Source organism: Mesoplodon densirostris, chromosome 10, assembly GCF_025265405.1.
Source record: "Mesoplodon densirostris isolate mMesDen1 chromosome 10, mMesDen1 primary haplotype, whole genome shotgun sequence".
NCBI lineage: Eukaryota > Metazoa > Chordata > Mammalia > Artiodactyla > Ziphiidae > Mesoplodon > Mesoplodon densirostris.
In genome coordinates, this window is record NC_082670.1 from 33294672 (window position 1) to 33304595 (window position 9924).

A 9924-nucleotide genomic window follows, 5' to 3' on the forward strand; every position below is an offset into this window, starting at 1 on the left:
CGCAGTAACCTCCCAGCGCCCAAGATGCCACACGGAGCTCACAGCGCCCCCTCGTGTTGGGAGGCCGGGACTGCCACCAGCGCCGCCCCATCGCCTAAAAGAGCTCACGGGTCCTGGACCTGGACTCCCGAATAAACTCATTGCATTTAATGTTGGCTTCTCTAAGTGGTGGCAGTCCGAGCCACGCTTTCCTAGCTTCATGGATCTAGGCCCAGGGTTCCCAGTCGAACGGAAATTCCCCGAACGGGAAGCCGGGGGGTGGAGTGGGGTGGGGGGGCAGTGACGTCACTGGGGCGCCTAGACACGCCCCTTTTCCTCGTGAGCTCGACGACAGGGCGTTCTGTTTTTACGTTATTTCCGGAGCGTCTCCCTGCTCTGGAGCTTGCATTAGCTGGGCTGATTCACCTCGTGTGGGCTGCTGGAGAGCACTGCATTTCAGTTGTTTGATCCTTCCATCATCCTGGCCCGACACCATGGGAGTGACTTGGTAGGACTTCAAAGGATTTTGTGGGGGCGGGGCTTGGGGTCTTGAAGGCCCTCGGAGTCTCTAGTGTACCCGGGAGGAGGATCGGGACCAGGGTCCGCCGCCCCCCGGGAGCTGAGCAAGATGTCCTCGGGTTGTGTGGGTGAGGGGGCCACCGTGAGGGCTGCGGAATCTGCGGGACATTTCCCTCGGAGATGCGCCCCTTCCTTCTGGAAGGCGGCAGGTAAAAGGTTTTTTATCTTAAGAACCCATCAATTGTCATGTACCTCCTTCCCTTTTTCTTGGTACGTTTTCCTGCCCGTGAGGCCATAGTACTGCCCGGGGTGGAACTTTAGGGTCGGAAGTAGAATATCGGGACTAGGACCCATTTGCAGGCAGGGCTGGATGGTGGGGGATAGGCAACAGGCAGACAGTATCTTTTTAAGGTTTTCGCCTGCCCCTCCCTACAGCCACTAAATGCGGTTACACCAGCCTGTGTCTGGTCCTAGTCTGACCATTTTAAGATCTTGGGTCTAGAGGAAAAAAGAAGCTATTGGGAATTAAGAGATTGGGATTCCAGGCACATCACCTCTTCAGGACCTGTTTCTTACTATGTTTAATTACATGGTTGGTTTAGTTTCTATGGACTTATTATCTCTAACATGTTTTAAGTCAGTGTGGCAGGGAAAGATATGGGCCTAATTTTCTTGGAGGCATTAGTTCCAAAATGCTAGATTTCAGGGCTTTAAAAAATATATATATCTTGAGCATCTTTCTGGTCAGAGAGGGCTAGAGGCCAGGGTATCTGAAGTCAATGGCTCTAGGCTTCTCATATAAGAGCCTGTGGGAACTCGTCCTTCTGGTAGCCCAGGTCTTGCAGGTTTGTCAGGGACTGCACATTTGCTTCCTGCAGTTGACATCATGAGTTTCCTTCGAAGTCCTTTAGTGTAAGAAGGATGTGAGGAACGTGAATGAAAAGTTTGCTGAGGACTTCCCTGGCGGTCCAGTGGTTAACACTCCATGCTTCCACTGTGCAGGAAACTAAGAGTTCCGCGCCTCCCTGTTCGCGGAATGTTCTCGGAACTAAGATCTGGTATGCCGCGGGGCGCAGCCAAAAAAAAAAAGTTTGCTGCACAAAGGCATGGAACCCTGTTCTTTCAGTGCAGAAGGCAGACATAGAGAAAGGGCCCTCTGTCGGTTGGGATGCTTCTCAACTTTTTCAGGCTTCTAGGACTTGTGACCCCAGTAGCATTACCTTAGGGATTCTCTCTCTCTCTTTTTTTTTTTCTGGCCTCCGCTGTGCCATGTGGGATCTTAGTTCCCCTACCAGGGATCGAACCCTGCCCCCTGCATTGGAAGTGCAGATTCTTTTTTTTTTTTTTTTCCTTTGTGGTACGCGGACCTCTCACTGTTGTGGCCTCTCCCGTTGCGGAGCACAGGCTCCGGACGCGCAGGCTCAGCGGCCATGGCTCATGGGCCCAGCCACTCCGCAGCATGTGGGATCTTCCCGGACCGGGGCACGAACCCGCGGCCCCCGCAATGGCAGGCGGACTCCCAACCACTGCGCCACCAGGGAAGCCCGGAAGTGCAGATTCTTAACCATTGGACTGCCAGGGAAGTCCCAGGGGTTCTCTTTTATTTCAAAATCAGGCACATAAGCAGCAGCATCATTGCTTGTTAGTGCTTTTTCTGATGGAGAGTAGTGACAATTTTTTAGCAACAGTAGGACTCTCTTTATAGCTTCCTTCAGTTGATTATGATTGTTCATAAAGCAATGCAGTGTCTCCCCAAATTCAGCCACGTATGACTGTGTTTATTATTTTTATTTAGTCATGTAGCACTTGAACTATTATTTATTTGTTAATTTTATTTATTTTTTGGCTGCGTTGGGTCTTTGTTGCTGCACGCGGGCTTTCGCTAGTTGCTGTGAGCAGGGGCTGCTCTTCATTGCTTTGTGCGGGCTTCTCATTGTGGTGGCTTCTCTTGTTGCAGAGCACGGGCTCTAGACACGTGGGCGTCAGTAGGCACGCGGGCTTCAGTAGTTGTGGCACGCGAGCTCAGTAATTGTGGCTCGCAGGCTCTAGAGCTCAGGCTCAGTAGTTGTGGTGCACGGGCTTAGTTGCTCCACGGCATGTGGGATCTGCCCGGACTAGGGCTCGAACCCGTGTCCCCTGCATTGACAGGCGGATTCTTAACCACTGTGCCACCAGGGAAATCCCCTGAACTATTATTTATTAATGTCTTCTTTGGATTCTGTTTCTTTTCCTTAAAAGTATCTTAACAGACAATTGTATTTCTGGGGAAGCATTCTGGTAGACTGGTTAAGAGCACGGATATGGAGCCAGCTCGCCTGGCTTTGAAATTTGGTCACGCCACACCACACCAAGCTTTGTGACCTTGTGTGAGTTATTCAACCCCTCTGTACTTCAGTTTCCTCATTGGCAATGAAGAGATAATAATATTATATCTTATACGGTTGATGTGAAGATTCAAAGAGTTAATTTATCTAAAGGCCTTTGGACACTGCCTGGCACATAGTTGGTGCTTGGCAATTGTTTCCTACCACTCTAAAGGGGAAGCCAGTTTCACTCACCATAGAAGGAAATCTTGGAAACAACTTTTTGTTTCGTTGTTTTGGTTAAATTCTTGTACATAGAGTTGCCTCTCACTCCCAAAGATTAGAAACTTGAGGCTTGCTTTCTCTTTGATCCCAGGATCCTTAGAACTTTCTGCATCAATGGAAATGTTCTGTGTCAGCACTACCCAGTGCACTAGCCCCCAGCCATGTGTGGCTGTCGAACCCTTGAAATGTGGGTAGTGTGCAGCTGAGGAGTTGAAGTTTTAATTTGTTTTATTCACTTAAGTGTAAATAGCCGCATGTGGCTTGTGGCTACTGTGCTGGACAGCTCACGTGCAAAGTGTTAGAGAGTTGGTAAAAACATAATAACCCCAAGTTGAGGCTTTCTCCTCGATGTAGTCAGAACTGAAAGAAACGCAGAGGAAATCCCTTTCTCATCGTATAATTCAGTGTTACTGCATGCTCAGTCTGTCTGCCACCTAAAATCTTCTCTTGAACATTGGCACACATACCACACTCGGGAAATGCTGTTGCCATAGACCTGAGTCCTGAGACCTGCTCTGGTTCTTAGCAAAGCTCTCAGGGACTGTGGGCCTCTGTTTCCCTGTCTTTAAAATGAGGAGGTCCGGGTTGATGGTGTCTAAGGTAACTACTGGCCCTGATGAGCTGTGATTCTGCGGGTGAGTGAGTGACTCAATGAGTACACGTGCGTGATGATTTTGGTCATCTCCCTTCCAGTGTGTCCCAGATGCCCGTGGCCGAGGGCAAGAGTGTCCAGCAGACCGTGGAGCTCCTCACCCGGAAATTGGAGATGCTTGGAGCAGAGAAGCAAGGAACATTTTGTGTGGACTGTGAGACCTACCACATGGCTGCCTCTACCCTTGGCAGCCAAGGTCAGTGAGAGATGGGTCTATGGGATGGCTGGAACCTGGCGTGGAGTTTATAGACATTCATGTTCATTGAAACCTTTCTGCTCTTCTGCTGAGGGTGGTATTCGTGGACATGCGGCAGATGAGTTTCTGAATTCATTAATTTTTGACTTCATCTCTTAGACTGGGCCTGTGTTGTAGTCTTTTTGCACTTTGCACTTTTAAAACAGTGTTTCTCAGAGTGTTGGTCACTGACTAATTGCCTCAAAATCCTCTGGGTTACTTGTTAAAGGTGCAGGTTCCTGGCCCCCCCGCTTACCCACTGACTGGTAATCAGTTATAATCTACATTATAATAAGCTCCACAGATGGTCTTCATGCACCCTTAAAATTGAGAAAGACTCCTTTGAGGCTCAGAAGGCTTTGCATTTGATTCTCTTTGAGCTTTAGAGTTTTGGGAAGTTTTGTAGAAAGGCTTCCTGTTTCCCACACCTAGCCAGTGGCCTTGGCTACCTCCTTAGCATAACCTTGATCAGTGAAATAGCTTTTGTTTTAAATGCATTTCAAGGTGAGATGGGCTGTGGATGGTGATGTTAGGGAGGTAAAGAGGATTTTTGGATAGGAATTAGGGAACCTGGGTTCTCTTAGTCTTGGCTCTGTAGTAACTTGATTTTGGATGGCTCCATAACACAGTGCCTAAGAGCCTAGGTCGTGGAATCGGATAACTGAGTCCTGGCTCTGCCACAACTAGCTGCAACTTTAGGTCATTCCCGCAGCCTGTGACTGTTCTTATGCTGGTCACTTGCCTGTTTCCCCAGGGATCCATTCCCTGCACTTCTCCTGCAAGCTACATTTGCAAGGCCCCCTATAAGTTATCTTTGGCCAGTGAGAGGCACCGGGGAAGATTCGAGGATGGAAGAAAGAGAGTCCACAGTCTCTCTCTCCCTCTCCTTCTGCCTTGGGCTGTGTCTCTGGCTGTTGTTTCTTCCTTGGTTCTAGCTCCTGTTCAGCAGCCCTTGTTCCTGGCTCTCGTAACAGCACATCTTCTCTTTTTTCTTCCAGCCTTAGGGATGGTAGTGGCTCCCTGTGTTGCTAATCTTTGGGTGGCTTCACCATTCCATTCGATTTTTCAGTTATTCCAACCCCTGTACTTCATTCCCTGTATTAAATCCCCTCTAATGAAACTGCCTGGTGCGGGCTATGTTTTTTGCACCCTTCCCAATACAGTTCTCCTATCTGCAAAATGAAGATAATCCCAGTATTTACCTCCTAGTGTTGTTGTGCTAATTAAATAAGTTAATACATGCAAAGCACTTAGAACAAAGGTTGTCATGGAATAAATGTCTAGTAAATGGTAGCTAAGAACTGAACTGAATTTCATCATCAGTAAAATTGCAGTGTTAACGTTTGTTTTGACTGCAATAGGAAGAACAGAAAGAATCAAAAGAGAGAACGGTTATGAAAGCATTTGGAAAACAAAACACTTGTATATAGACATAAGATAGCATCCTACTTCTGAGAAGCTCTTTGGCCTGGGCTCTGTTTTCCTGATCAGACCTTTACTTTCAAGGAACTACAGTCTAGGTGGAGAAACAGCACATTCTCAGCAGGCAGTGGGGTAGAATGGAAGGAGCTCAAAAGGCCTGGCTTGGAGTTCCGGTTCTGCTGCTTTACTGGCTCTGTGCCTTTAGGTCAGAAGTTCTCACACTGACTAGCGTTAGCATCACCTGGAGGGTGGGAAGGCGCACTTGTTATCCCTCAGATCGACCCCCCCCCCCTCACGAGTTTCTGATCCAGTAGGTAGCGGGTGGGGAGGAGAATTTGCATTTCTAACAGGTTCCCAAGTGGTGGTTGGTGCTGCTGACCTGGGACCCAAATCTTGAGTTGCCTTTCGACTGTTTTCGAGACCGTAAGAACACCTGCAGACTCCCGTAGTATGAATTAAGCATGTAATCACAGTGAGTCTGCACAGGAACAGAATGCCAGATTGGCTTTGGATGTCTTTTTACTGGAGGGTTGAAATGTTTTGAACTGGATTTCTCAGATGAAAGGTGTGAATTTGCAGCAGGCAGTGGGGAGGGCGTGGGGGGAGGTTGGTGTGGAGCCTGGTGTGTTCAGAAAGTGGCAGCACAGTGGAGGCCTGTGTAGAGGTCACAGCGCCCCCCACCTGTCTCCTCACTCTTTCCCATCGCTGCGCTCTCATCCGTGCCTGAATCCCACCCTCTCTTCATAACCTGTTTTTGCCATGAAAATTTTTCCTGCTGACTCTTGCCCACTTTGATCACTTCCTTCCCTGAAGTCTTTCCCTCCTTCCCAAGACTTCTGGTCTCTCCCAGGCAAGCACTTTTGTTTTATTGTCTTCTAAAGAGTTTTCCACCTATCTTTAGTGAGATTGTCAGCTTCTTGAGGCCAGGGGCCAAGCCCTCTGCTTGTGTGCCTCTTAAACCTTGGCACAGTGTTGGAGATAGTTTAAGTACTTAATAAATATTTGGGGTTATGGCAGTCTGTCCATTAACTCTTGCAGTGAACAAACCTTGCTTTTTTCTACTTAACTAAAAATTTTTCTACTTAACTAAAAATCTATACAGCTTTCCTTCCTTCTTGCAGGAAACCTATAGTAATCAGTGAGACAACTCATTTCTCAGAAACTGGAATGGGTGAGCTGGGATTTGAAACTGGATCTTGTGATTCTAGATCCTGAATTCTTTGTGCTGTAGTTGTGCTGCTTGCTTCCCAAGTCGGCTAGATGTCTTAAAATTCTCCAAAGGCTCCCCGTTGCCTTCAGGATGAAGTCTGAACTTGGGCATGGGGACTTCCCTGGCAGTCCAGTGGTTGAGACTTTGCCTTCCACTGCAGGGGCTGTGGGTTGGATCCCTGGTTGGGGAACTAGATCCCACATGCCACAACTAAGAAGTCCACATCCTGGATCCCGTGTGCCTCAACTAAGACCCAGCACAGCCTAAATAAATAAATAAATACATACATACAAATAAATAAATATATTTTTTAAAATCTTAAAAAAATTATTTTTAAATGAACTTGGAAGAGAAGGCTCTGGCCTCCCTTTCCAGCCTCACGCTCAGATACTCTTCTGTGGGGCCACTTCCTATGTTTCAAAGAGGGAGGAGGCCAAGGAAAGTAGGGATGGACAGAAAAGAGAGCAACTGCTTCGTTTGGTGTGCTCAAATGCTGTTACTTTTATTTTCCTTAATACGTGATACATGACTATACAAAAGACCATATGTAAATCCTCTCTGAGTTATTAGTCATCATCCTTAATCATCCATCTGTGAGCCCATCACTCAACTTAAGAATTAAACCATTATCCACTGTCGAAGTTCCCCATGTGCCCCTCACCTTTTTCTGTAGAGCTGGTGGGTTATACCACATGCCACCTTTTCCTCTCCCTTCCTCTCTGGAAAAGGCTGTTGGCGAGGGGCTTCCCTCCACCGCCCTCCAGGACCGTTGAGGTGATGCTGGATTGCCACCTGGCTTCGTTCAGCGCGTTGGACTCTACTCCGCGGTTTGCTGACGAAGGTCTTGATGCTGAGTAGCATCTCCGTCCCTTGCAGGTCAGGCCGGCAAGCTGATGTATGTGATGCACAATTCCGAGTACCCTTTGAGCTGCTTCGCCCTCTTTGAGAATGGCCCTTGCCTTGTTGCCGACACCAACTTTGATGTGCTCATGGTGAAGCTCAAGGGCTTTTTCCAGAGTGCCAAGGCCAGCAAGATTGAGACCCGGGGCACCCGCTACCAGTACTGTGACTTCCTAGTGAAGGTGGGCACCGTTACAATGGGGCCTAGTGCCCGAGGCATCTCCGTGGAGGTAAGACCTCGGTGAAATAAGAGCATATGTGCTGAAGGGGCTGGCTCTGCAGATTTCCACGGCCCCTGAATGCAAACAGATGTTTCTACCTACCTGATTCCTGCCCACAGAGCCACTGTGCTTCCTCTCCCTGCGTCTTTTACCCTTTCTTTAATCACTTAGGGACCCTCTAGCCCAAGATAGGAATGGGAAGCTGGGTTCACAGCAGGAAGAGAGCTTAGGAAGGCTGACTTGCTGGAGAAGGGGAGGGATGGTCAGAGGGGGCAGTGGGAGCAGGTGAATTCGGATGTGGAGGGACCAGTCACCCATCACAAGGACTGGAGCAGACCAGGGCAACTTTCAGTGCAGTTAACTTTGGGGAGGTGGAAAAGTTGTGCAGCATGGGAATTCCCTGGTGGTCGAGTGGTTAGGACTCAGTGCTTTTACTGCTGGGGCCTGGGTTCAATCCCTGGTCAGGGAACTAAGATCCCACAAGCCGCCACAGCCAAAAAAGTTGTGAAGCAAAGATGTGCCTTTCCCTTTGACATGCTGTCTACTCTCATGGTGTGTGTGATGACTTCATCTTTGACGTATACACTGAAAATGACAAAGACGGAGTGTGTCAGTAGCTGGCTTTGGGACCAGTGAGAGTCTGCAATCTACCACGGTCCCCCCCAAAATAATAAGTAAGCTACAGGGCCTGCCTTTTGAAAATTGACGATTTAGTAAGAGAGCAAGGCCCAAACACACAAACTGCTTTTGAAGTTAGTCTATAAGAAATGCCATAAAAGAGGCACAGATTGCCCTGGGAGTTCAGGCCAAAGAGAGCACTGCTGACTTTGGGGATTGTGATGCCTCCTGCAGGAGTAGCATTTAAGGAGGGACTTAAAATATAGAAACCGGGGATAGATCAGCCCTAAGAAGCACCCCAAGTGAAGAAAAGGGCGTTAGTGGTCATTACTGCTATGACACTCCAGGGACCTCCAGAGCCAAGATTTCCTGACCCTTTTCATTTGTGATACACCTTGCATTTGCCGAGACCCACTGGAAACCCAGTCTGTTTACCCTTCACGTTTCCAACTTTTGAGTACAAACACAGCCTGGCTGTTTCTTTACTTGTTTCTCCTTATGGTTACCGGTAATTTCCCCGGCCATCTCTCCAGTGAAAAGTCAGGAGAGGAAAATGAGAAAGCCTAGGATATGTGTCCTTTGGCCCCTGTCACATGGGTTGGGAAGTTATTTCTTAGGGTCAGAGCCCAGGTTTTATCTACTTAGGGAGTAATGTTTGGTCTTGAAGTGACTTATGACTGCATGTGTCTACTTTACCCTCTACTGATCCCCCCAACACACACACACACTCACACACACTCACTCTGTGTCCTGCTCTTCATTTTCTCTCTCAGAATTTTCCTGAGCTCTCCATGAATCTGCATCCAGCATAGCTGGGACTATATAGTTCTGAGATAATTCAAAGGGTCCTAAATCTGCTTCTGGGTCTTGTGCGTAGGACTGTGGGTTGATAACCCCAAGATGAGACTGTCTGAGCCTAAAGGGAACTATGCTGGGTGTTTCGAATCCCTGGTGTTTGGGTTGGATATTTCCTGTGGGGAGCACTGTGCTGGAAGGTGTGTGTCTTTGCCTCAGGCTTGGGGAAGAGGGGCACAGGGGGCAAGAGGCGCACGAGAAGCAGATGACCTGTCCTGGCCCTCGCTTACCCTCCATCTCTGTTCTTCTGGTCCCCAGGTGGAGTATGGCCCCTGTGTGGTAGCTAGCGACTGCTGGAGCCTGCTGCTCGAGTTCCTGCAGAGCTTTCTAGGCAGCCACACCCCAGGGGCTCCCACTGTGTTTGGGAACAGGCACGACGCTGTCTACAACCCAGCAGACACCATGGTCCAGTACATGGAGCTCTTCAACAAGATCCGCAAGCAGCAGCAGGTGCCGGTGGCGGGAATTCGTTAGTGACTGGCAACTGCCCGGCTGAGCTGTCGCCAGGGGGACTCCACAGGAAGAGCAGGTGCTGCACCCTTAGGCCTCTGGACCCCAGAAACCCAGGGCAGACGGGAAGTTTTTCCTCCCTCTCTAGTTCCCAGCTGTGGCTTTTGTTCTGGGGTTCTGGACTCCCCTCCCCTGACCCTCACACACAGAGCCCCGACAGGTGTTTCAGCTGCACTTGGCCTGTCCTCAAGAACAGTAATTATGAAGAGTGGAGA

The 9924-nt window shown here is 48.9% G+C and overlaps 1 protein-coding gene across 2 annotated transcripts; it reads left to right on the forward strand.

The window, feature by feature from the left end:
• The first annotated feature begins 371 nt into the window (after positions 1 to 371).
• MED20 (mediator complex subunit 20) lies at positions 372 to 9709 on the forward strand. Of its 2 annotated transcripts, none has more exons than XM_060109716.1 (4): positions 372 to 487; positions 3780 to 3934; positions 7482 to 7735; positions 9458 to 9709. In XM_060109716.1, exons 1-4 carry the CDS (start codon positions 474 to 476, stop codon positions 9671 to 9673), a joined length of 639 nt encoding a protein of 212 aa, XP_059965699.1. In that variant the 5' UTR covers positions 372 to 473; the 3' UTR covers positions 9674 to 9709. The 2 variants fall into 2 exon arrangements, with proteins under 2 accessions (XP_059965699.1, XP_059965700.1); XM_060109717.1 differs by having other exon boundaries at positions 7482 to 7687.
• The last annotated feature ends 215 nt before the right edge of the window (positions 9710 to 9924 follow it).